At 59.5% G+C, this 27,262-nt stretch overlaps 1 protein-coding gene across 1 annotated transcript in view; it reads right to left on the bottom strand.

Annotated features, from left to right (window-relative positions):
* The window catches only part of GLI2 (GLI family zinc finger 2), a gene marked incomplete at both ends in the record, with an annotated part of 165,889 nt that overhangs the window by 41,014 nt on the left and 97,613 nt on the right, over positions 1-27,262 (bottom strand). Inside the window, one exon of the mRNA XM_081095474.1 lies at positions 10,814-10,919. Within this exon, the coding sequence (XP_080951600.1) occupies positions 10,814-10,919 (106 nt within the window). The remainder of the gene's footprint in view (positions 1-10,813; positions 10,920-27,262) is intronic.

Below are 27,262 nucleotides of genomic sequence, written 5' to 3'. Positions count from 1 at the left end.
TAAATAAAGGATGCTCAGCTTCTTCAGTAATAAGGTAAGCATAAAATTAGAATCACAGGGAGATGCCACTTTGGCAAAAAATGTAAATGTTGATAACATCATCCTGGTAACAAGGAGGTGGAGGGAGCCGAGCCCTCCAACCTGCTGGAGGGGTGAGGTCAGCAAAGCCACCAACAGAGGCCTGGCACATCTGGGAGGGTTAAAACGTCAACCCCGCTGACGCGCGGTCTCGTTCCCAGACACTGGTGGGGCCCGGAGGGTGGAACAGCAGCACCCGGCAATATGCTCAAAAGAGCGAAGGCACAGGCGCATCCCAGCTGCCTGCCAACACTGAGCAGCGAGTCTGATGAAGTGGGATCCCCAGCAGTAGCGGGCGCGTCTGCAGGAGCTGCAGCGTGAGAGCAGGAACACCCCTGCAGCAGTCCCATTTCCGCTCAGCCCACCAGGCAACACTGAACAGCGTGCTGCTGGGGCATCGCCTCCAGGCAGGGGCTACAGCGGTCAGGGGACGACAAGTTACAGCGGTCAGGGGACGACAAGTTACAGCGGTCAGGGGACGACAAGCTCCAAATCCCGGAGGTGGTACCGAAGAGGCTGGGCCGGACAGCGGAGGGGTGCACGGGACCCCCGAGGTGCTGCCATACCCCTCGGCCTGGGGCTGGCAGGGCACGGGGGTGTATGTCTTTATATTTCCACCGTGCTTTTGCTATTCTCTTGTATGTCTTTGACATTTAATAAGACCAAATTTTTACAAAAGCACAGCTGGGTGGAAGCTGGCTTTGGGCGAGCAGTGGCTGAGTGGATGGGGTTCCGGGTGGGAGTGGAGTGGCCGCTGGCCTGGTGTGAACGTGTGTGGGCGGCTGGAGAGCGTGTGAGGGAGGGCTCAGCGGTTGCCTCCCTCGTCACCCGGGGGCTCACCTTGGCTGCTCCAGCTGTCTGCCGCCCAGGCTCCCTCTGGGCAGTCCCAGCCGCCCATCCGGCCTGCTCTGTGACCGACACACATCTGTGCACGCACGGACCATCGACCCTCGGCTCACCCTGTTCCCATCACAGCCCGCACGCTCGCCAGCCTGAGCTGAGTGCCAGCTTTCGGCTGTCAGGCCCTGCGGAGAGCCGCAATAAAGAAATCACTGTTTCCAGTTGACAAAGAGCAGATTTCTTACTAAGTAAACACTGATGTTTTCGTAGGGAAATTAGGTTATAAAATTGCGCCTACAAAGGAGGTCATACAGATGGACTTGGTTAAGATCTAGCCACACGGGCAACAGGGGTTAACTCAATCGCCCACCCTGTATCACCCCCACCCCTTGGAGCAGGAAGATTGGAAGGTTATCAGCTTTTCAAACCTAAAAACAAGAGGAAGTTCCCGGGAGTCTTTTCCCCTCGTGGAGTGAGGACTGGTGCGGAGCTGGGTGGGGGACAGGCAGGCACAGGCCGGCCCGGGGAAAGGCTCTGGGGGAGCCGGTCGGATTGCCCTCTGCAGTGACCTGTGGCCTGGACTAACCTCCACGAATGGGGGTCCTTTGTCTGTAAGAACAGCCCTCGGCTGAGCAGAGCTGAGAGGAGCCTTCCAGAAAGTCAGTTTCCTGTGTCGCAGGGCAGATGTCAGGGTGCTGGAAGGGGAGCCCTGGGTAGGAGGGTAGGAGTGAGGCATGGGGCTGGGGGCGGGGTTTAAGCAGAGAGCAGAGGCCTGTGGGAGGGAAGCCCCTATGGGACACTCCCGCACTGAGAGTCCTCAGCTGGGCCTGGCCGGCCAGAGCGGTGTGCGGCATTTCCTTCCCTGGACAATCCCTAAGAGTCTAGGGCGGGGTGCTGCCGACTTCACCAGGCCTTTGAGGCTGTTGGTGTGCACTTTGAAAAGGCCCCTCTTTCACACGGGCATGCAGCAGGGACAACCCGCAAAGGCAGTACAGCCCCGGCTGTGGGGGATGGAGAGCGGCGGGCCTCCCGGCCTTTCTGCTGGGGAACCGTCCATCCCTGGTTTCCTGGTGCCCTGGGCTCCCTGGTCCCCGCTCCCGCATACCACCCTGTAGCGGCCCAATTTCTCCCCCGTTCCCCTCCCAGCCCAGGAGATCCTCATAGACAGCAAGGCGTGCTCCCTCGGGACTGTATCCCCACCCAGCACCTGGCACAAGGCTGGCGCACAGAGGCATTGGGCGGGCATGGCCACAGGAACTGCCCCAGGAGTTAAGCAACAACTAATCTCTTTCTACTTTGCTTGGGCGGGACAGGTCACATTCACGTTTCAGAAGCGCAGCTCCTGGAAGGAGAGGGCGTGCCCAACCTATTTCTCCCTCATGGCACTGTGTTATCCACGCAGAGACGCTGGCTGCAGCGACGAGGCCTGCAGAGCGCAGCCGCAGGGCCAGGCAGGGCACTGCTCCCGCATTCCACAACACAGCAGGAGTGACCCTGAGCCACAGCCCTTGGGACACAGATCAATCCTGCAACAACGACTTAGGTGAATAAACTAGTGCTTTCTGGGCACTGCTGCTGGCTTCTCCCTCGAGTGGACAACCTGGACATAGGCAGTGGGAGAGACCCCCCCTCCGAGGGCAATGTACCCCACCAACACCTGTAATTTTGCCATTAGTGACTCATTCCTTGGGGCTAATTACTGTTGTGTTTCCATGCTTGCCAGCGGGGGTAAGGCACTGTTGCACAGAGGAGCGCCAGCGTGCGGTCCGAGCTCACTGACCAGCTGAGTGGTCGTGGGAAGCCCTTCGAAGCTGGGAACCTCAGTTTCCTCCTCTAGGACTTGGGGAGAACATCGCCCACATTCCAGGGTGTCGGGAGGACTGGATATGGTACCACCGGCCCGCACCCAACAGAGTGCCTGGAGTGAAACGGGCGTGTCCTGCTGGTGTCCACACGAGACCCAGAAAAGTACGTGATTGTCCGGCGCGCACTCTGTGCCAGAAGCTGTTCTGCATGCTTCGCACACTCGTCTAAGCCTCACGCCCACCCAGGTGGGGTGCGGCTGCGCCCCCGTCTTAGAGGTGGGGACACCGAGTCTCACACAGGTCACACAGCAGCCCCAGGACAAACGGCAGGTTGTGAACTCTGCCCCACCCTGTTCTGCCGACACCCCCGGGGGCTGGGATGGGAAATGGCCAAGACGAGGGGGCCCTAGCAGGACAGGAGAGGGCCCAGCGGATCACCTCCCACCTTGCAGGACCGTTCCACCGGGCAGCTCCTCCCAGGCCTGCCTCATTTCTGCACATCAAGATGGGCTTAAATCCGGGCCCCTCCTGCCCTGGGCTGGCCACACGGGCTCTCTCTAAAGCCCAGAGCCAGGCAGCGTCTCTTCTGCGAGAAGCCAGCACTCATCCAAGATCAAAGAGCAGGCCGCCTATCAGACACGCTCCTCATGAAACTTTTACAGGCCAGCTCCATTATGAATGAGCTGTCTGTGCCGCACCTTCCCGGAGCGGGGGGCCGAGGCTCTCAGAGCGCGGGGTGGCGGTGGGCCTCCGGGTCAGATTTCCCAGGTTCCCATCCCAGCCGTGCTGCTCACTAGGAGGCTGTGGGCGGAGGAGGCAGCCAGCCTCACTGTGCTGGGTTTCCCTACTTGACAAGCGGAGTGGCAATGCGCCCTCCTCCTAGAGCAGTGATGGCGGACCTTTTGAGGTCGGCGTGTCAGCATTTTGAAAAACCCTAACTTAACTCTGGTGCTGTGTCAGATATAGAAATTTTTTGATATTTGCAACCATAGTAAAACAAAGACTTATATTTTTGGTATTTATTTTATATATTTAAATGCCATTTAACAAAGAAAAATCAACCAAAAAAAATGAGTTCGCGTGTCACCTCTGACACGCGTGTCATAGGCTCGCCATCACTGTCCTAGGGTGTCGATGAGGGGAGGGGATATGACCCAGAGGCTGTGACTGCCCAGAGAGGGGAAGGCCTGCCTGGAGGGTCTCTGGGAGCCATCACATGGCTGTGAGCCAAGGCCCCGCACCTCTGTCACGCAGTCCTCACATGGCCACAGAGGTGGCACATTGGCCCTACGAACAGCCTGGTCCCAGGGTTTCCGGGCTCCGTGTGCCTGCTGTCCAGCTGCTCTGAAGAAGTGGTCGGTCACAGTGGGTTTTTAGGGAGTGCTCCCTGGAGACAGAGGAGAGCAAGGAGCCCGGGGGAGAGGGGGAGGTGGGAAGGGGAAGGCGGCGGCGGCGGCGGCGGCGGTACAAGGCCCTGGTGGGTGACCCCAGGCCCACGCAGCCTCTTGGCCCAGGAGCCAGGTGGACTTGCCCTTTGGAAGTCTCATCTTTCCACAAGTTTTTGAAAACCACAAACAACGTCAGTGCTCTATGAACCATGAGCCTGGTGTGCTGTGCCAAGAATCAAGGAGGAAAATGCCCACATATCTTTCGGTGTCCGCCCCCCCTTCCTCGGTGACTGGCTGAGGACAGAGCTGTCGGGCCCAGGACAATGCAAGTGAGCCACAGGCTGCGCAAATGTGCTTGCTGCTCTCACGACGGCGCAGTCTTCACGGAACACTGACCTTGGGAAAGGCATCTTCCAAGGCCCTGGCCTGGAGGTTCACGAGCTCAGCCAGCAACAGCAAAGAAACGACTTTCTTAAGAGCACACAGGGAGGGCTAAGCACCCCATTAATATGCAGGTGCCGGCATCAGGCATCCTCACAGCGCTCTCAGGGGCCTCTGGGTAATTGGCACGTGTGACAAAGTGTGCGGATGATGGTGGGAGGTGGGTACTCACACCCACCAGCTGGCGTCCCCTCCCTTTCCTTAAAGGGCTGGAATCAGCATGTTGACTTTGCATGAACTGAGAGGTAAGCCCCAGAACCATCTGTCCCAACAAGTGCCCCCTCCCCTCCCCTGAGCAGAGTGGCCTTGGGCCGTGACCGCTGCCGCAACCACAGCTCCTGATCTGCAGGGGAGTGGTCAGTGGTGGTCGGGTCCAGAATCAAGGCAGGTGCTGGGGGTCATGGACGTCTCGGTCAGGTATGGAGCCGGTAGCAGGAGAGAGGAGAGGACTGTCCTTCCAATGGTTGAGACGTCACTATCCACTGCTCCCCAACCCGCACCCCAAATGCTCACCTCCTTCTGCAAGTTGAGAATATGAATCAATTTTGGTCAACTTGAGGGCACTGGATCTGGGCATAGGTAATGAAAGGAACAGGGGATTTGTAATACCCCCAGGTGTTACTTCAGAGTCCTCATCACTGGAGCCACGCCCTGCGGGCGCTGACTCTGCAAAGCCAACAGAAGTCATTGGGCCACTTTCCTGGGTACAGAATGAGCAAGGCAGCCTGTGGGCACCTGTGAAAAAGCAGATTCCCAGGCCCCGCCCCAGCCTGAAAGAACCAGAAGCTCTAGGGCAGGGGCCCGGGAATGTGGGTCTTTCAGACACACCCCAGTCAGACCTTCAGCCAGGTTTGAGAACTGCGGCACGAGATGGTCTCTAACCTTCCAGCTGGAAGTGGCTGGAATGGGTCCTCTCTGAAACCCCGGGCAGGCTGGGATGGGAAGGACCCAAGTGACACAGTGAGTCGAAGGTCAACCCCCACCCTGGAGCCAGGAACATGAGCTTCCACCTTCCCGGCCAGCGCACGAGTGAACCGAGCCCCGGGCAGCCTACACTCCCGCTTGCAGGACACTGAGGAACGGGGAGCCTCCCGAGGCCCTGCCATGTCTCAGCCTAGGTCCCCACAACACGCGGGCGAGCCAGTTTCCAAGGGCAGTCTCCAGGCAGTGGGGAGCGCGGGGCCTTCTCACCCTGAGAAAGGGCTCTCGGAGCCTCAGGAGCATGTCCCGGGGGGTGAGGGTGAGGGGTGGGGGTCACGAGAGAACTCTGCCTGACCAGCAAGAACACTCCCTCCAGCCATTTGTCTCCCCATCACCTGTGGTTTACAGGTAAGAGGTGCTGCACCAGGAGTCCAGGGCCAGGGCCGTTCCCTTCTGGAAGGCTCTGAGCACGAGCAAGCTCTGCAGGCCCTGTCGGGTCTGTACCTCCTGCTGCTGAAAGGACAACGTCCTTCCTGGGGTAGAGACCCTCCTCTCTTCATCCCCAGTGGTGACTTCCTCCGCCCACTCCCCACCTTCCTGTGCCACAGCCACTGACAGCAGTTCGTCCAAGGGCGTGGCACGGCCTGCCCCTGCCACACAGGTCCCGTGCCTGCAGACAACCTCCCTCTCTGACAGGCCAATGGAGCAGCAACAGTGATAACAACCATTATTGGCATCTACGGAATGTTTCCAAACTCTCACTTAAATTACCCCATTTAATTCCCAAAGTACCTCAGTAGGTGGCGTAGGTACCCTTACTATGCATTACGCCCTTTTACGGATGAGAAGGCTGAGGCTCATTCCTTCAGCTTGGTCAGCGCTAGGGTACAAGCCCATAGAGCCTGGCAGGGCTGGGGACAGCTGTGCCCCTGCAGGCCGGGCAGGGCCAGGAGGCCGCGGTGGAGCACTGCCCGGAGTCCTGGGCACTGGCGCCCCGTCACGCGGCGACTGGTCCATGAGAGCCAGATGGACCAGGTCCCGGGTGCCTGCGCAGAGGCCTGTGCAGGGAGCCGCCGGCGGGAGCCTCGAGGCGGGCTGACAGGAGACGACACCGCGCCTCATTTGCTGAGCAACGTTTGTGTAATTACGCACATTTGCTGCTGGCAAGGAGGAGGAGCGGCCACAACAGCGGCTTCTGGATCGGGCTGCGCCAGGCTCCCCCATACTAATCACAGGGCCTGGGCCACAGGGGCCGCTTTCCTCCCGAGCCCTGCCCGTTTCTGACCTGGGACACTGAGGGCAGGGGTGAAGGGCGGGCTCTGCAGCAGTCGCCTCGTGCCCTGTGGCCTGGCTGGGACCCAGTGTCCTGAGGACAAGGTGGGGCCACTGGAAGCCAGGCCAGCAGGATGCGGGGAACAGTGCTGCTGCCACGGCCGGCTGTGAACGGACCAGCCCTCCTTGGCTCCTCAACCCTCGAGCAGAAGCAAGCCCAGCGGCTGCGCAGGGCACGCCCTATGGGGGTGGGGACACCTCTGGGCCTGTGTCTGCACCGGCGAGCTGCAGATTTAACCCGCCTCACAGGGCCACCGGGAAGCGAGGGAACGGCAGACCGGCTCCAGGGCACCATTCCTCACGCCCTGTGCTGTACGTGGCGATGCTGGGCTCACCACTGGGACGGGTGATCCCAAATGAGCTGGAGAACAACTTTCCGAGAGGTCCCCGTCCTAAGCCCTGGGACCTGGGAATGGGAGCTTCTGCGGCAAAGAGCCGTCGCAGACGTTGAATTCAGGACCGTTCCGGGTTGTCCCGTGGCCCTCAACGCAATCACAGGAGCCCTGATGAGGGAGGCAGAGGGAGAAAGGATGGCAGAGGAGGACGGCCACGCGAGGACAGAAGCCGGGGAGAAAGGCAACGCGAAGAGAGGCAGGGCCTGTGAGCCAAGGAAAGGATTCTCTCCTGCAGCCGCCAGGAGGAAACGGGTCTCCCAGCACCGACTCCTCCAGTCCTCTGGCCTCCAGAGCTCCGAGACCAGACCGGCCCGGTTCACCCACCGAGTGAGCGCTTCCTCACAGCAGCAGCAGGAGACGCAGCGCCCTGCAGCTACCCAGGGAGGTGAAGAACCGCCGGGCCAGTGAGGGACAAGACAGTTTTGCAGGCCACTGGCCGGGCCGGCCTTCTGCGACCTGCCATCGTCACCTACTTCTCCAGGTGCTCTGCCCACACGCTGCGCCTCCCTGCCTAGGAAGGGGGCAGGCCCAGAGGGCGGATGTGGCCCATGTCCAGCCCAGAGCTGGTGAGGGCGAAGCCTGGAGAAGATGCAGGGTGTCCTCCTGCCACAGCTCCACTCGCACAGGGAGGGACAGGACTAGGACCGCCATTCAGCGACCAGGTCCTGCCTGCAGTGTCTCAAACCTGCACCTGCAGCAGGCGTGGCACATGCAGACCGTGGCCCTGCCCGGAGCTGACTCCGCAGGCCCAGGCCTGGGCACCTGCATTCCTAACAGGCAGGGGCAGTGCCCTCACCAAGGGTGGTCTGTGCTCTTTGGATTCAGTGGAACCTGCTCAGGGGTCCTGGAGTCACACATGTGCTCCCGAGAGAGGCCAGTGTGCAGCCGAGGGGCAGGGCTCAGGGGCGGGAATGGGATTTCTAACTCCCCACCCCTATGTGGGTAACCCTCATGCCAGCTACTTATCCTCTCTGTGCGGCCTCAGTTCCTGCACCTGTAAAGCGGGTGACACGAAATGCACTCTCATCAGGCTGCTGAGAGGAGTGAGATGAAACAGGAAGTGTTTAACAGCCATAGGTCAGAGTTAATCCGAGAAATCGCATTTGCCATTGGGGGGACTTCTCCTATCAGCTTGGGGAGATGTGAGCCGGGATGTTCCCCTGCAGTGAGCGGCCTGCTGGTGCCCCTCCAGGAGCTCTCCGCACTGAGCACGCCTACAACTAGCCCTGGGACCCCGGCAGGGAAGCACTTCCTGCAGACCTGCTGTGCCCAGGACCCGTGTCACCGAACCAGCCAAACATGTCTCAAGAGCAGAAAACCAGCAACTCCAACCCCCTCCTAGAAGGGACTCAGCTCCCTTAACACGCTTAGGTTCGCAGATGCCACCAACTGAGCAATTTCCGGGGGAGCCACTTGCTCCAAATGTACGCATCTCCCCGAAGATGCTGGAACTGGCCTCAGTCCCCGGCAGCAGCCGAGGCCTGCAAGGTGGGCGGGCTGTGGTGGGCGCATGGCTGCAGCAGCAGGTCCTGCCTCGTCACGAGAACCAGCCACATGCGCCGAAATGTGTTGGAAGACAGGGGGACAATGTCCACACCTGGGACAATGGGAACAACATGCCAAACAGTGATAGCCAGACTGTAACTCACAGGCCATCACAAATATCAATGCATTTATTTGGAAAAGAGAAATGGGGAGAAGGCACGGCTAGCTGTTCCTCACAGGAGCATGCTAGCAGATAAATGTGGGAGGAGTGACGTGCACGGAAAGGCGGCACTTGGCAAAGACGGGTAACGCCTGCTTCCGGCAAGAGCCGCCATGGAGGTTGCAGTTTGGGGTGCCAATGTGAGGAGGAGGAGGGTATGCACACATTCCCAACATGACTGCTTCGTCATTACAGAGCGGCCAACCTCAAACTGGGGAAACGCACCTGAACGGAGCGATCACAACTCATCCAGGGTGAGACGTATCCCCTCGGCCTGCCCCCGGCAGGAAGGGCACAGCATCGCTTTTCTCATTATTCCCCAAAACATAAAATCTGAATTTAATCCGAGGCAACATCAGACAAGCCCAGGAGGACGTTTCATGCAGTAACTGGGCTGCCCCCTGCAAAAATGCCACGGTCATGAAGAGAGACTGAGCGACCGTCCCAGATTAAAGGTGCTGATAGAGATAAGACAACTAAATGCAAAAGCTGGGTCCCGAACCAGGGAGAAAAGACATGAGCAGGCACCTGGCCAGACCTGGGCAAGACCCACAAGTTGGTTCCTAGCACATCTGAGGAAGTGGTGAAGGGTATTATGGAAATCTTTGTACTATTTTTCCAACTGTTTTTATATGTCTGAAATTATTCCAAAGTAAAATACATTTTTAAAAAGAAAATAAAAACCCCAGGTTTGATCTGCTGCGGGGAGGAACGGAAATGCGTGCCCAGAACAGGAGTCACCTGAGGTCGGGTCCCCTCTCAGTGTCCTGCCCCCGACCAGGCAGAGCGCGTGCTTTGAACGTAGTGAGTGCTCAGCAGGTGCTCACTGCCTCCACTCGGTCGGGAGCCGGGAGAGCAGTGGGTGGGATGCATGGAGGGCTGTGCACTCAGCACACAGTGATGGTGCACCTACTGTGCGCCAGCCACTGGCAGAGCCTGCTGGGAGGCAGGTGTGAACCCACGGCGCGGTAGTGCGGTGGAATCCAGGGAAGGGTCCCACGCGGTGTGCGGATCCCAGTGCCCCCGGAGGAGGTGCTCCTCGGCTGAGGCTTAGAGGATCTGAGGAGACGCCAAGAGGAGGCCGGGGCCAGTGGGAATCGTGCGCCATTCTGGGCAGGCTGGGCAGCTGGAGCCGAGACACAGGAACATGCGGCAGGGGTGTGAGTGCTGGAACCACAAACAGCACGTGGGCAGGTGAGGTGGCTGGGTCAAGAGGGGCACAGGGCAGCTGGTCCTGTGCAGTAGGCCCCTCCGGGCAGGTGTGGGAGCAGCAGGTATGCTGGGGGGCGGGGAAGACCGTGGCCTCTCTTCTGAAAGCAGACACGGGGGTAGCATGGGCATGGCTCATCAGGTAATAAAGACCAAGAAAAGTGACATCGGCTACAGGCCTCAAGGGGTGTGGTGGGACAGCACTGGCGTCTCCCTACCTGCGGTCTCAAAGCAGGAGCAGGAAGAGGCCCCGAAGTCTGACTCTGAGCTTGTCCTTATAAGCAGGGTGACCCCGGATCTCAGTGTCCAAGTCGGGACACTTCAGAGAGCAAAAGGGGTGCGATGAATTTTTATACCTGGACAACATGTAAGGAAGGTCAGCATACTTCTATGGGACCTTTGGCCTGAAGGGGCTCCCACTGCCAGGGTACAGAGCCCCAGGTGCGTATGGACCCGCCAGGAGAGTCGGCAGCCTTGGAAGTGGTGAGGTGGGAACCAGAGGGAGCTGGGTGTCCACATCCCACCCACACAGCCACTCGGGGTCCCGCTCAGTGCACCCGAGGGTGGCAAAGGTGACGATGCAGATCAGGAACTCCGAAAAGAAAGACGGAGGCAGGAGAGGCGGCCGGGGCCGGCAGCCTGGCTTCCCCGGTGCGGGGAGGCTGCACGCCGAGGCGGCGGGCCGAGGGCAGAACTTACCCGTGCACGCCGTGGGCAGAGTGAGGCTCGTAATGGTACCTTCCCTCCTGGTGTCTCATGTCAATCGGTAAGGGAGCATGGAACGGTGGCAAAAGGTGGTGCGGCACTGTACAGGGGGAGAGAGACAGGACTTCAAAACCTTGCCCCTCCCTGGAGAAGCCGTTTTCAAAGGGCTTTAAAGCTCAATGAATTTCAGAGCAAAAGCAGTCAGGACGGGGGCTCCGGGGTGCCTGGCTATCACACACCCACGAAGGGGGATGAATAAATAATCAAAGTCAGCCGGAGAACCTACATCACTCACATAAAAGATCCCCAACCGCGCTCTTGACAAAGACAAGCAGCTAAGCGCTCTTTGAACTTGGGGAGATTACAGGCTGGGCCGCAAATCAGGGCTGACAGAGCCGACAGGCTTCTGCCCATCCCGGCCCTGGCTGTGTGGCTCCAGGAGCCCTGGGTGACGGCACCCACGCCAGCCACGGTCACCCGGAGCTCTGTGAAGCCAGGGCCCGCTCCGCTGCAGCCAGCAGACACCTATGCGGGCATGTTAATTCCCCAGCTCTTACCATTAATTACTGACCCTAAGCGCGCTGGCGGGGCCTCCGAGCTGTAAATGCCAACGCGTGAGCATCAGTTTCCAGAGGTGAGTCAGCCCCTGTCTGCACTTGGCCTGCCCTCAACAAATCATCATGGTAATTGTAGGATGCTCTTTGCTTATTAAGAAAAAATTCCTGGGTACCCTGGAGGCAAACGTAATTATAGGTGCCAGGAAAACAAGCCTCTTTAAAAAGTAGTTAGACTGGAGAAAGGGCTAAGGCGTGGAGACTTCTCCGCGGACTCACTCACGCGGAAGGCCTGGCCAGTGGGAGTCAGCGGTGAGGCTGACCTGCTGGCTGGCTTTGAGCCGCGGCCGTTTGTCTTCCACGCACGCGGGGCAGCAGCCCGCCGGGCCTGCCCTAATAAAGGCACACAGACACTGCTGCTCACGTGCAGACTCTGGGACTGCTCTGTAAACACTGCCCTCTCTGATTTTACTGTGGTAAAATACATACAACAGGACACTTACCATTTTAATCATGCCTGAGTGCACAGCACAGGTAAGCACGTTCACATTTCTGTGCCACCAGCGCCACCACCCATCAGGGGACTTTCCATCTTCCCCAGCTGAATCCCGGGGCCCCTCACACAACCCCCATCTCCCCACCCTGACCAGGCGACCCCCATCCTAGCTTCTGTCTCTATGAATTCGGCTACTCCAGGCCCCTCTACAGTACTTGTCCTCTCGTGCCCGGTGTATCTCACGAAGCATCATGTTCTCAGTGCTCATCCATTGTGCCCTGTGTCCAAAGGGGAGGCCACGTCTGGTCATCTATTCATCCCTTGAGGGACACTTGGTTTGAATGCTCTGAACTCTTAACAAGAGTTAAAACTTTTCTCCTGACATTTTAAGCTTAATTTTTACATATTCAATTTTATCTTCGTAATTCCACAATACTGGCATCTTCCATGGGGACTTGGGACAAAGAAAACCAATTTCTCACCCTGATTAAATCAATCTCCCAGACTCCAGAAATCTTGGGCTCACAGGGGAACTGGCCTCTAATAACAGAGGCCAGAGCCTCCTGCTTCCACACGGGGACACATTGGGCTTCGAGAACCCTCGGGGAGCCCAGCAGGGAAGCAGTGCCACCTCCACAGAGGTGCCAGAGGCGCAGGAAAGGGCCTGTATGGTTTCTTCAATGCGGCCAGGCAGACCGAACCACAGCACTGTTAACAAATGTTTCCCTGCATTTCCAAAAGCCCCCCGGGGCAGCCAGGGTGGGTATTATTGCACCCATTTCACAGATGAGAAAATGGAGGCCAAGGGTGATTTCAGCTCAGTCACGGGGCTGAAAAATGGCAGAGCCAGGAGAGTCCAGGGCCCTGGACAGCTGGTCATAGCTTTTCCCTCTGCCCAGCATGAATGAACACTCAGAGGCAGCCCTGATGCAAGGGGAGTGCCTGGGCCTCCTGTCCCCGCCTTGCTCACCCACTGTATTTAGCAAATGCATACAGTATCGGGCCTGTTCTAAGTGCTTTGTGAATATCAACTCCTAGGTCTTCACAGCAACCTCAAGCTGCACTCGCCCCAGAATTCCTGGTGTCCCGCTCTCAATCCCAGCACCTGTGTGTCCTTTTCAACCCAGAGTTCCACCGACAGGGTTGAAGGGGGTCCCTTAATGCAATATCAGATTCCCCCAGCCCACCCCGACCAGGCCCCACCTAAGCAGCTGTGAGCAGGGATGTGTCAAGATTAATGCAGCTTGTTCAGGTCTAAAGAGCTCCAGCCGCCACAGGGATGACGTGCGTGTGCTAGTTTCCCAGGCAAACGTGAACTGGAGTGGCGCCCAGGCTGACCTGCCGCTCCACCAAACCAGGCTGTGCATGTGCCTGCGTGTATGTGTGTGCGCCTGTGTGTATGTGCCTGTGCGTGTGTACCTGTGAGTGTGTGCCTGTGAGCGTGTTTCTGTGTGTATGTGCCTGTGTGCCTGTGTGTGTGCCTGTGTGTATGTGTGTGTGTGCCTGTGTGTGTGCCTGTGTGCCTGTGTGTGTGCCAGTGTGTATGTGTGTGTGTGCCAGTGTGTATGTGTGTGTGTGCCTGTGTGCCTGTGTGCCTGTGTGTGTGCCAGTGTGTATGTGTGTGTGTGCCTGTGTGCCTGTGTGTATGTGCCTGTGTGCCTGTGTGTGTGCCAGTGTGTATGTGCATGTGCCTGTGTGTGTGCCTGTGTGTATGTGCCTGTGTGCCTGTGTGTACGTGTGTGTGTGCCTGTGTGTATGTGCACGTGTGCCTGTGTGTGTATGTGCCTGTGTTCCTGTGTGTGTCCCTGTGTGTATGTGTGTGTGTGCCTGTGTGTGTGCTGTGTGCCTGTGTGTATGTGCCTGTGTGCCTGTGTGTATGTGTGTGTGCCAGTGTGTATGTGCCTGTGTGCCTGTGTGCCTGTGTGTGTGTGCCTGTGTGCCTGTGTGTGTGTGCCTGTGTGCCTGTGTGTATGTGTGTATGCCAGTGTGTATGTGCCTGTGTGCCTGTGTGTATGTGTGTGTGCCAGTGTGTATGTGCTTGTGTGCCTGTGTGTGTGCGCCTGTGTGCCTGTGTGCCAGTGTGTGTGTGCCTGTGTGCCTGTGTGTGTGTGCCTATGTGCCAGTGTGTATGTGCCTGTGTGCCTGTGTGCCTGTGTGTGTGTGCCTGTGAGCCAGTGTATGTGCCTGTGTGCCTGTGTGTGTGCCTGTGTGTACGTGTGTGTGTGCCTGTGTGTATGTGCACGTGTGCCTGTGTGCCTGTGTGTGTGTGCCTGTGTGCCAGTGTATGTGCCTGTGTGCCTGTGTGTGTGCCTGTGTGTACGTGTGTGTGTGCCTGTGTGTATGTGCACGTGTGCCTGTGTGTGTATGTGCCTGTGTTCCTGTGTGTGTCCCTGTGTGTATGTGTGTGTGTGCCTGTGTGTGTGCTGTGTGCCTGTGTGTATGTGCCTGTGTGCCTGTGTGTATGTGTGTGTGCCAGTGTGTATGTGCCTGTGTGCCTGTGTGCCTGTGTGTGTGTGCCTGTGTGCCTGTGTGTGTGTGCCTGTGTGCCTGTGTGTATGTGTGTATGCCAGTGTGTATGTGCCTGTGTGCCTGTGTGTATGTGTGTGTGCCAGTGTGTATGTGCTTGTGTGCCTGTGTGTGTGCGCCTGTGTGCCTGTGTGCCAGTGTGTGTGTGCCTGTGTGCCTGTGTGTGTGTGCCTATGTGCCAGTGTGTATGTGCCTGTGTGCCTGTGTGCCTGTGTGTGTGTGCCTGTGTGCCAGTGTATGTGCCTGTGTGCCTGTGTGTGTGCCTGTGTGTACGTGTGTGTGTGCCTGTGTGTATGTGCACGTGTGCCTGTGTGTGTATGTGCCTGTGTTCCTGTGTGTGTCCCTGTGTGTATGTGTGTGTGTGCCTGTGTGTGTGCTGTGTGCCTGTGTGTATGTGCCTGTGTGCCTGTGTGTATGTGTGTGTGCCAGTGTGTATGTGCCTGTGTGCCTGTGTGCCTGTGTGTGTGTGCCTGTGTGCCTGTGTGTGTGTGCCTGTGTGCCTGTGTGTATGTGTGTATGCCAGTGTGTATGTGCCTGTGTGCCTGTGTGTATGTGTGTGTGCCAGTGTGTATGTGCCTGTGTGCCTGTGTGTGTGCGCCTGTGTGCCCGTGTGCCAGTGTGTGTGTGCCTGTGTGCCAGTGTGTGTGTGCCTATGTGCCAGTGTGTATGTGCCTGTGTGCCTGTGTGCCTGTGTGTGTGTGCCTGTGTGCCAGTGTATGTGCCTGTGTGCCTGTGTGTGTGCCTGTGTGTACGTGTGTGTGTGCCTGTGTGTATGTGCACGTGTGCCTGTGTGCCTGTGTGTGTGTGCCTGTGTGCCAGTGTATGTGCCTGTGTGCCTGTGTGTGTGCCTGTGTGTACGTGTGTGTGTGCCTGTGTGTATGTGCACGTGTGCCTGTGTGCCTGTGTGTGTGTGCCTGTGTGCCAGTGTATGTGCCTGTGTGCCTGTGTGCCTGTGTGTGTGCCTGTGTGTACGTGTGTGTGTGCCTGTGTGTATGTGCACGTGTGCCTGTGTGTGTATGTGCCTGTGTTCCTGTGTGTGTCCCTGTGTGTATGTGTGTGTGTGCCTGTGTGTGTGCTGTGTGCCTGTGTGTATGTGCCTGTGTGCCTGTGTGTATGTGTGTGTGCCAGTGTGTATGTGCCTGTGTGCCTGTGTGCCTGTGTGTGTGTGCCTGTGTGCCTGTGTGTATGTGTGTATGCCAGTGTGTATGTGCCTGTGTGCCTGTGTGTATGTGTGTGTGCCAGTGTGTATGTGCCTGTGTGCCTGTGTGTGTGCGCCTGTGTGCCTGTGTGCCAGTGTGTGTGTGCCTGTGTGCCTGTGTGTGTGTGCCTATGTGCCAGTGTGTATGTGCCTGTGTGCCTGTGTGCCTGTGTGTGTGTGCCTGTGTGCCAGTGTGTGTTCCTGTGTGTGTGTGCCTGTGTGCCTGTGTGTGTGCCTGTGTTCCTGTGTGTATGTGCCTGTGTGCCTGTGTGTATGTGTGTATGCCAGTGTGTATGTGCCTGTGCCAGTGTGTATGTGCCTGTGTGCCTGTGTGTGTGTGCCTGTGTGCCTGTGTGCCTGTGTGTGTGCCTGTGTGCCTGTGTGCCAGTGTGTGTGTGCCTGTGTGCCTGTGTGTGTGTGCCTATGTGCCAGTGTGTATGTGCCTGTGTGTATGTGCCTATGTGTGTGTGCCTGTGTGTATGTGTGTGTGCCTGTGTGTGTGTGCCTGTGTGCCTGTGTGCCTGTGTGTGTGTGTATGTGCCTGTGTGTGTTGGGGAGGAGGAGCCTGGGCTTCTGGGAGGAGGCGTGAGGACAGCCATCCAGAGTCCCGCCTCAGTCGGGGCCGCTCCCTCTTTTTGGCTGGTCCCTGGGGTAACAGCTGTGGAGGTGACATGGGAAGCGGCTTTCTCTTTCTCGAGTCAGAGGGGCAGGGCAGGGCCTGGGCACCTCTGCTGCCCTCCAAGCAGCCGACGCCCATGGGATGAGCAGGCAGCAAGGGCTCTGGCCACAGCCCTTTGCCCTCTTGTTACCACTTGGCGTCCTCAGAAGGAGCCTGGGAACACGTGTTAGCGGTTCACCCATTCAGGCATTGATGTGTCAGGTCAGTCGGCAGCTTGGGTGTGGCCCAGTGCCCACCGGGTCAGGCAGGGGAAGTGCCACAGGCACTCACCTCAGTGAAGCCCGCGGCCTCCTGGGCTTTTGCTATGGCACCAAGGATCCTTTTCTTGCCAGGAAGCACATGGAGAGCAACGGCCAGGTAGCTCGTGGCTCCACCGGCTCCCCCCGATGGAGCCCTAGGTGCTGCCAGCAGCCAGCACCCAGGAGGCCCTCAGCAGCAGGGTCTCCGAGGACTCACATCCACACATAGCCCCTGGGGTGGCCCCAGGGCGGATGGACGTGTGCCTGCCCACTTCAGAGAGGACCAGTCCGCTCACAGTAGGAGGCTAAGCCTGGCAGCAGGCAGGTAGCAGTAACCACTCATCCCTTCCTTCCTTAGCTCACTCCTTTATCCACTCATTCACCTGCCTGGTACCTGGGCATGCTCTGAGCAGGCAATGCTCTAGGGCCCTGGAGCAGTGCAGTGACGGCAGCCGCGGTGCCACCTTCACAGAGCCGTGCAGCTCTCCCGAGGATACAGCCGTGAACAAGCTAGCAAATATATTTACACCATAATGTTAGGGACGGCGAAGCTCAGAGGAAACGGGCTGGGCACGGGGCAGAGAGGGGGTGGGATGTGGGCAGGAGTAAGGGCTCCCGCAGGACAGGTGCACCAGGCGGGGGGGATGGCAAGTGCAAAGGGAAGACTCAGGATGTCAGCGCCAGGAGCAGAGGGTGGAGGTGAGAGAGACAGGGAAGAAGGTCCCATAAGCCTGGTCGTATTGTGGGAAGTACTCAGATTATTTTGGATGCGGGGGTGGGGTGAGGGGAGAAGGGTTCTGAGCAGGAAATCAAAAGGCCACAGGAGCAGGCCAGGTGGTGTGGGGCTGGCATGCGCCTTGGCCAGGAATCCCAGATGGGCCCTGCCACTAGTGACCATGGGACTTGGGAGAAATTATGTCCCCTTTTCTGGGTCTCCCATTAGCCATCTGCACAAATGAGGATTGGGTGAGCTCTAATTTCCTTCTTACCAGACAGTCCTGCTATTTGTGAGCGGTCACCACGCCTCTGGGAAAGGGCCACACCTGTCTCAGCCAGGGACACACCAAGGCGTCCCGAGGGACCTGAACAGGCCACGGGAGGGACCCGAGCAGCCACAGGAGAGACCCTGAGCAGGCTGCGGGAGGGACCCGGAGCAGGCCACGGGAGGGACCCTGAGCAGGCCACAGAGGGGCCCTGAGCAGGCCACGAGAGGGACCCTGAGCAGGCCACAGAGGGACCCTGAGCAGGCTGCGGGAGGGACCCTGAGCAGGCCACAGAGGGACCCTGAGCAGGCCACGGGAGGGACCCTGAGCAGGCCACGGGAGGGACCCTGAACAGGCCACGGGAGGGACCCGAGCAGCCACAGGAGAGACCCTGAGCAGGCTGCGGGAGGGACCCGGAGCAGGCCACGGGAGGGACCCTGAGCAGGCCACAGAGGGGCCCTGAGCAGGCCACGAGAGGGACCCTGAGCAGGCCACAGAGGGACCCTGAGCAGGCTGCGGGAGGGACCCTGAGCAGGCCACAGAGGGGCCCTGAGCAGGCCACGAGAGGGACCCTGAGCAGGCCACAGAGGGACCCTGAGCAGGCTGCGGGAGGGACCCTGAGCAGGCCACAGAGGGACCCTGAGCAGGCCACGGGAGGGACCCTGAGCAGGCCACGGGAGGGACCCTGAGCAGGCCACAGAGGGACCCTGAGCAGGCCGCGGGAGGGACCCTGAGCAGGCCACGGGAGGGACCCTGAGCAGGCCACGGGAGGGACCCTGAGCAGGCCACAGGAGGGGCCCTGAGCAGGCCACGGGAGGGGCCCTGAGCAGGCCGCGGGAGGGACCCTGAGCAGGCCGCGGGAGGGACCCTGAGCAGGCCGCGGGAGGGACCCTGAGCAGGCCGCGGGAGGGACCCTGAGCAGGCCGCGGGAGGGACCCTGAGCAGGCCGCGGGAGGGACCCTGAGCAGGCTGCGGGAGGGACCCTGAGCAGGCTGCGGGAGGGACCCTGAGCAGGCTGCGGGAGGGACCCTGAGCAGGCTGCAGGAGGGACCCTGAGCAGGCTGCGGGAGGGACCCTGAGCAGGCGCAGAGGGGCTCCGGTGCAGGCGCTGCTTTGTCTTTGTGGCCCTATCTGTACAACGCACTGACCCAGTGGCCCTCTACCTCCTCTCAGCCCATCAGCCACAGGGCCTGTCACTGAAGCCACTTGTAAGACAGCCCCCAGAACCGTCTCTGGGACCAACTGTGCCCCCGGTAAACTGAGGGTGAAGGCTGACCCTGGAGCATCTGAGGCTTGAGAACCTTTCAGACCAGCAAGGCCTGGCCCCGACTCCCTGAAGGAACCTTCCAGAGGCAGCTGCTTAGCCTGGGCCCCTGGGCCAGGCCCCGGGGGAGACGCCACGGTGGACTCGGCGGGCAGTCACTGCCAACAGCCCAGGACCAAGAGGATGAGCAAGAACAAGAGCTGCCTTCGGTGACATGCGGAAGGAGACCCTTCCACACGTTGTTCTCATTGTGGGCTCTTTTTCCAAGTTAAACAAAAATCCCAGCCTGGAATCCTTCAGGCAGAGGGGAGGACACACCACATGCCGGTTCTCGGCGCGGCTCTCTTTCAGTTCCGAGGGAGAGACTGAGCTGGGGCTTTTCTGTGGCTGCCCGACCCCCTGAAAGAATGCACATTTGGTTTTGATCCCACACAGAAAGACCAACAGCCTGAGCAGCGAGGATGGTGGCTTCTGGCTTTTTTCTTACCCCAGAATTTTCCTGTGCTAAGGTTTCAGTGCCCAGTGCTCCTCGCTGGTGGTCCCAGGGAGGCAGCGTTACACGGCAGTGTCGCTGGTTTAAGGATCTCGCTGTGTGAGTGCGAAGGCCAAAGGGAAGGTGAAACGGGTGGGGAGGCTCCCCTGTGAGCCGGGCTCTAGTTCATCCCCAGGCATCAGACGTGAATTTCTGCCGGAGCGGATGGGCGGGGTCACAGGGGCTCAGACAAAGAAGCAGGAAACTGGGTCACGGAAACATGACGGGGCAGCTGTGTGAGCAGCTGGAGGATTCCCTTCAGGTGAAGTCATGTGCTGCTGCAGCTCCGAGGCACTGCCAGGGGGCTGAGCTCAGAGCGGGCCCACAGCTGGAGGGCAGCGTGGTGAAGGCAACCGTCGCCCAGGAGAGCCGGGTGTGTTGGGGACCCACCAGCCCCGGGCTGTCCGGTTCCTAGAGGCTAGCATGGTCTCCAGGTGCTGTGTCTGTTCCGTCGAGACTGAGGAAGGCCTTAGCTCGGACTCCCGGTTCCTGCGAGCAGAGCTGCCTTGCCCCGCCACTGCCCGAGGGGCGGCACAGGTATCCTGGCAGGAGGCTGTCCCGGCACAAGGCAGGCCTGAGGAACGACGAAGCACAAACCCATCCCCGAGCAGCCAGTGGGACTCGGGAGGGAGGCCGGGGGCCAGAGCAGGTCACGGATCCCCATCCTTCTCGGGCAGCTGGCCCAGGCCCTGGGGCCACGGTGCAGGAGGCCAGTGCCGGGCGCCTCGTGGCGACTGGACGGGCTCCAGGTGGCCTCTGTCAGCAGAAGTGGAGGCATCCTAGCCTGGCCTGGCTGGGCCAGAGAAAGATGTACTGGCCCCCAATTTCTCTCACACGACGGCGGGCTCTGCTTGGGATGCCCAACTAATGACTAGCCGACCACGTTCCTTCCACTTATAACCCCTTGCAAGTGACAAGAGCTCCGCGTGAAGGGTCTTCGTCTGTAAAGGCGGAAGGACACCTTGTGCCGTGTGTCCGCAGTGTCTGCGCAGAGCCGATCTCGGGCCTCTGGGGAGACTGAGTCAGGCCCCTGTCTAGTCACGGAGGAACTTTCCCCTGACCCCCACGCATCAGACAGGAACTCAGACGCGCATCCGCGGTTCATGTGCCCCCGTGCGCACGCAGGGCTCCTGCTCACCGAGGTGTAGAGCGGGTGCGGGCAGGATGCCACGTCATGGCTTTGGGCGCTGCAGGAAAAGTCTCCTACAAATGAACCTGCTGACCGCCACCCCGTTCCAGTGGGCCCATCCCCAGGGGCCTCAGGCCAGCTACTCTGAGCGCCAGCCGGGCCCACTTTCCGTTCCCTAGTGTCTGTGCCCTCACTGGCCAGGACACAACAAGCAAGTGAGGGGACTCACAGGTGGCCTGGCCGTTCTAGCGAGTAAACAGCGCCATGAATTCTGTTTGAAAGGATGGTGTTTTTATAAAAGCACACACATCCCTGCCTCACCTTCCCCCAGCCACATCACCCAGGGCTGCAGCCGTGACTTGGCCCTCAGCGAAGTCAGTGGCAAAGACGCTTCAGCAGAGAGTGTGTGACCGGGTCCCAGGGGGGTAACATTTCCCGTGTGCGGGAGGATGGTGGTCCAGAGGGTGGACCCCTTTAATGATCCAACTGCCTTAAAGCAAACCCAGCTCTGCCCCCAAGAAGCGAGGGGATCAATGGTCTGACAAGTGCACGTCTGACAAGGCTGGCGTCCCACAGAGAGAGACTGCCGCTCCGTCCCCCTCGACGCCTGCTCACCAATTAAACCGTTTAACCCGCAGGGGACGGGGACGGGGACGGGAAGACACTCTGCTAACGACAACTGTTCATCGTTGGGAAGAGATGGCGACCTCTTATTTTTGCCCCCTTGACCTGGACACTTCAGCGGGACACTGGCTGGCTGTCTGCTGGGTACGGTCTGTTTCAGCCCTGAAGTCGGCTCGTCACGGATCCCACAGGGCAGGACACCTTGCTCTCTCCTGCTCCTGTGAGGCCCCAGCCCCACTCCTCGGAAAACCGGAGCGCAGGCTTCCCAGAATATACCAGAAATGGCAACACTGGTGTCCGAGAAGGGGCTGACCAAGGGAGATGACATCGCCCAGACACGTGGTGCCCCTGACGTGGCCTTGACCACACAGGCCGCGGGCTCTCCCGGTTCCAGCTCCTCAGCTTCCTCCGAATCCACAGCGGAGCTGCCCACCACCAGGGCCCAGCTCTCAACCCCGGGCCCAGGCCCACCTACGGCCTCCCGCCGGTCAGTGGGTGAGGACCCTGCTTGAGTGCTCTGGAGACCCAGGGTACGAGGCGCAGCTCCTGCACCAGGGGCAGCTCTGCAGAGGATGTCTGACCCCATGTGGCAGGTGGGTCCGCGCGGCACAGGCTCAAGGAAGGGAGGTTCCCACACAGCCTGGAGCAGCCAGGAAGGCCCTCTGGAAAGGCAGTCTCGGGGCTGGCCCCGAAGGGGAGACCCCGAGGGAAGGGAGAAGATGATGATTCCTCGGGCTCAGGCAGTGCAGACAGAGTCCAGAAGACTCGATGGTGTCCCACACAGAGCTGTGTGGCCTGAATCCTGGCCTGAACTTTGGGCCTCTCTTGTTCATGGGACGAAGAACACCTCTGCCTGGGGTTCCCTGGGAATTAAATGATGCGCACACGTCACAGGAGGCACTGTGAGCACCTGAGGCACGGACATCAGCGCTTCTTTGTAAAAGCCCCACTGCCGGGCCCCTGCAGGCGTGGCGACGATCGCGCTGTCCTGTGTACCAGGGCTTTGGAGCCGTGGACTCCGGGGGCCTGAGCACCAGGAGGACGCAGGCTTCGAAGGTCACCACTCCTGAGCTTCTCCGCGCTTCGGAACAAAGGTGCGTGCCGGGCTGGGAGAAGCCCCACGAGACAGCACGCACCCAAGCGGCTTGGGTGGCCTCAGTCGACTCTGAAACGCTGCAGACAGGTGACTCAGATGGCCAAGGCCTCTCCCAGCGGGCACGGCGCCACCAGCCCGGCATCAGAGCTCGAAGGCATGCGAGTCACGGGAGTCCAGGAGCGCCTCCTTCCCGGGGCCAGGCCTTCTGCCTGCGAATGGCACTACCACCCAGCAAGCCCGGGCAGGCTGCTTCCCAGGCCTCTGCTGATGCTGATGCCCAGGCCCCGCCCCGCCCCGCCCCGCCCCGCAGGAAGCACTTAATAAGAATAATAATATCCTGAATGGCACTCCACAGCGGGCAATTAAAAAGCGTTTCTGTCTCACTGGGGGGAGGGGAGATGAAAATCAGACAGGAAATTCCAACACCACAGCTGGCTGGTGTCCTGCGGGCTGAGGCCCAGCCTGCTCTCTCTCTCACAGCCAGTCCCGCCCCCACACGGAGCGCAGTAGGACCAGGGCCCGCCTGTGCACACCCCCACCCCAGAGTCACAGGCTGGCCTTTCCAAGAAGGTGCTGCTTGACAAAACATGACAAAGTAGATGCTGGAAAGAGCGCAGGATGCCAGGCCAGCGCCAGCTGCTGCACCAGGGCAGGCCCCCGAGCTCTGCAGGCGGCGGGCAGGGCTGCAGGGAGAAGGGCTCTCTGTGAGGGCTGGCAACGCGCCTGCCCCACGGCCCCCGGGAGAGGCAGGCTCCTGTCCACAGGAGCCAGTCCCTTCCCAGCCTCCGTAACAGGGAGAGTAAATGCCTGTCACTCGCGCCCTCCGGTCTGCGGTATTTGGGTTACACAACCCGATCTGACTGAGACATGCTCGGATGGCGAGGCCAAGATACGGGGAACAGGCCCCAGGAGGCAGATGGGACCTGGGCCGGAGGCCACAGGGTCGTGGTGGACAGCACTGGGCTGCAGCGGACACCGTGGCTCAGCTGGGCCCCATCGCTGATGCTCTTTGCCTGCCTGTGCCTTGGTTTGCTCATCTGTGCAATGCAGGCAGCGGCAGGACCCACACCAGAGGGACACCATGGAGCAGAGCCAGCCCTGCGAGGACCTGGGAGTGCCAGAGGCCCTCTCCACGACCTCCTGCCCTCAGCTAGGGGTGGGGATGGGGGGAGCTCGAGGCACCCTGAGGAGACGGGGAATGAATGTGTTGCCCAATGGTCAGGGTAGATGAGTGGGGCCCCACATTAGAAAACCTTAGGACCAAAAATACCTTAGCGAAGGCCAAGCCCGATCGAGTTTGAAGTGTCCTGGCCACAGAATCTGTTCCAAAGGAAGTGAAGTCAGGACCCCAAACCCACAGCCGACTGCGGCCCAGGGGCTGCGGCTCCACAGGTGTGCCCAACAGACCTCCAAGCGACCTCGCAGAGAACACAGCCCAGGCCACGGGCCTGGAGTGAGTGGCCTGTGACGCCCCCGTGGTCCAGGCTCCTGCTGCCTGTTCCCGAGGCAGGCGGGCCAGTGTGGCCCAGCACTGCCCGGCTCACCTGCACAAGCGTTCCCTGGAGTCCTGTCACCCTCAACAGGTTCACCTGCCCACTTGTACCAGCAGCCCTGGCAGCTTCGATGCTGTCCCGTCACCGCCCGAAAAGCCTACTGTCACGGGAGACGGGGATCCCACGGGCCCCGACGTGTCACGCCACTCTGCTTCCCTCCGCAGCACCCGGCCCTTACTCCAGGGTGTGCTCTGAGGCAGCGCCTGCCAAAGCCAGTGTCTGAGATGCAAAACCCGGCCTGGGACCTGCCGGGAGGACAGCCTGCAAGCACCTCTGAGCACGACACTCAGGCTGCATGCCCTTGCGCCCCCGTGACAGCTGGTCACACAGCTTCCCTTCCCTGGCAGCAGCCTCTGGAGGGCACCTCGGCGCCCTGGCCAGTGCCATCCCAGCCGCAAGGTGTACTTGTCTCCTAAAAGCAGTGGTTCTCAACCTTCCTAATGCCGAGACCCTTTAATACAGCTCCTCATGTTGTGGTGACCCAACCATAAAATTATTTTCGTTGCTACTTCATAACTGTAATGTTGCTACTGTTATGAATCGTAATGTAAATATCTGATATGTAGGATGTATTTTCATTGTTCGCGACCCACAGGTTGAGAACCGCTGCCTTACAGGGATATTTTCCTTAAAACATTCTCTACCCCAAACTAGTCTCTCTCTTAGTTCCCACTGTCAAATGCAGCCCTGGCCCCAACATACAGCGCACATGCTATCTTAAATCTCCTGTAGTCACACAAAAAAAACCTAAAAAAGAAACTGGTAATAATCCTATATAATAAAACCCTAATATGCAAATCAACCGAATGACCGAATAGCAGAAGGACTGTCCAGATCACCTTCCAGGCGACCACACTATGACACGCACTGGTGCCAGGCCAGCCAAGGTGGGTGTGATGGATTGGTCAGGGGGTCCTGCATCACCCCATGATTGCCCTGCAGAGGGAGGCCCAGGCTACCAGGCTGCTGGCGCTGCGGCAGGTGTGCCGGGCCAACAAGCGATCACCACAGAGGGAGGCCCAGGCCAGCCAAGTGATGGCACCCCATACCTGTCACCCACAGAGGGAGGCAACCAGTGGTGGGGAAGAGGGGGCAGTGCCATACGATGGCAAGCAGTGGCAGTGGTGGGGGCGTGGCCAGCTGCTGGCAGCCGGGGGAAGGAAAGCCCAAAAGGCCCTGATTGCCAGCCAGGCCTAGGGACCCTACCCGAGGGGTCCTGGATTGCGAGAGGGTACAGGCCGGGCTGATGGACAACCCCGCCCCCATGCACAAATTTCGTGCACCGGGCCTCTAGTCTTCATATAAATTCATTGACTCAGCATATCCGAAATATTATTTCAATATATGACCAACATAAAAGTCGTTAACAAGGTGGTTTGTATTCTTTACTTCATACGACATCTTTAAAGTCTGTGTAGTTTACATCTCTACACATCACACTTCAGAGCAGCTGCGTGCGAGGTGCTCAGCAGCCACGGGCGTGGGGCAGCTGCTACTGAACCCACAGCCCTAACCCGTTGTCACTGAACTGCGACTGTTCAGACGTCCAGTCGAGGTTAAGAAAAGCCCGACGGCACAAAAGCATGGTGATGAACATTCTCCCCACAACTCAGTTCTTCCTCACGTCTCACTCTTAACTATTTGGTCACTTCCTGCCCTTCCGCCCTTGCTTCCACCCACTGGACTCCCAGGGTCGTTCCCTCTGCACCTTGGCCTAGGGCAGAGCAGAGTGAGTCAGCCACCCACTGCCTTCCCCACAGGCTTGGGCAGGTGCTCCCGAGACCTTCTGACAGAAAGAGGGTCCCAGTGTGAACCCTGAGGACTAGGAAGGGTTCCTGGGGGAGCCCTGGGCTCATTTTTTTTAATGCAGAGCCTAACAGTCATTCTGCACAGAGGCCTCTCATCAGAACCGCACTCAGAGGGCAGCCTGCACTGAACCACCTGCCTCAGCACCCCAGCCTTTAGCACGGAGCTCCTGGAGTGCGAAGCAGCAGGACTGAGGCTCTCCCCATCCAGCTGAGGATGCGCCCCTTTGGCCACCAGGGCCAGCGGCAGGGACTTCTGTCTAGATAAGCCCACTTTCCCTGCTGGAGCTGACCGTGTCTCGCCAGCGCAGAGCAGGGCAGAGCAGCGCCGCAGCGCCCTCCGCGGCCCAGCGCAGAGCAGGGCCGGCTGGAGTGGACCACCCTGGAGCGAGGCTGCCTAGCTGGCGAGGCCTGGCCCGGCCGCCGCACGGCCTGCCGGCTCCCAGCGCCCCGCAGCACTCTCGGGCTGCTGCACAGCAGGGCTGTGTCACTGTCAAGCGTTTGCACTAAATAACGTCTCCTTTTTCACCACACCCCAACTTAGGGATTCCTGTTGGCATTGAATTGGCGCCAACGACCATCTGTTGACACCAGAAAGCAAAGCACATGCAGGGGCTGTGCGGGGCGGGATGTGGAAAAACACGGGCCAAGCCACGTGACGCCTCCGGAAGCCCGCTCCCTGGGCGGCACTGGTTCTGCGTAATTCCGACCAACGGGCTAGATGGGGGTTCCAGCACATGCCATTCCCACACCCTCCCCGCCCTCCAGCCCACCACCTCCACCTGCTGCTCGCGGGGACCGGGGTTCCCTGCATCAGGACACTGGAGGTCCCACTGGCAGGACTGGAGGCCAGGCCACGGGCCCCCCAGGAGAGCAATTCCCCCTTGTTGCTGGCAGAGAAACAGACGCAGAAAAGACGGCCGCGTGACCCCACCTGCCCCCAGCAGGGCCAGAACCTTGTTTCCTAGAATAAGACTGTGTGAGAGGAGAGAGAGGAAAACAACTCCAAAGGCTTCCTGGACATCAGAAACCCTCTTGCAACACAGTATTTTGATGAGCTAAGTGTGAATGAAAAGCAGAAGGAATCTACGTCCTTGGAAATAAACAGGGTTAAAATACAGGGCAAACTCACACACACGTGTTTCGGGCCAGAGAAACCACAGCTGTCCTTCCTTCCACATACCCAAGAGCAGCCTGGCCCGTGTGCCCATTTAAGGTATCTGTGGGCCCCGACCCTGCTCTGCGGGCCCAGGTCTACCCCAGCAACGGGGATCTAGAGGCGGGATCCTTGACGGACAGCCCTGGTCCTGTCGTTCCCTGGAGAATGGAGTACAAAGCCCAGCGTCGTCCTAGCACGCTCCCGATCCTGCCCTCAAACTGGCCCCAGGACCAGACCCCAGAAGGCCGTCCCTCCTCCACAGCTCCAGCCTGCAACAGTGCTCACTGTGCCCAGGAGTCCCTCCCCACCCCTGCCTGTCTCCTCATCACACCAACTCATAAGCAAGTCCAGTTCACTCGTGCCTCCTCTAGGATGCTTTCTAGACCTTTCTGCCCCTCTTCAAATCAGGCAGAAGATCTGCCCTCTGAGCCCATTTCCTCAAAGCCGGAGTCCAGCACCTGGGCTGGAGGGAGTGAGGAATAGTGCCCTGTGAGTCCATGAATGAATGAGTGGGGGATGAGGGAGTGACGCTCCTCACTACAGGAAAGGAGCGCGTGAGGCCGGCAGGGTGGCCACCAGCTGCTGACATTCTGCATGCATTAAAGC

This window comes from Myotis nattereri (assembly GCF_964212035.1).
Source record: "Myotis nattereri genome assembly, chromosome: 7".
In the NCBI taxonomy this organism is placed as follows: Eukaryota; Metazoa; Chordata; class Mammalia; order Chiroptera; family Vespertilionidae; genus Myotis; species Myotis nattereri.
Note: the sequence above shows the minus strand (reverse complement) of the source record. Positions and strands in the feature narration are given on the sequence as shown.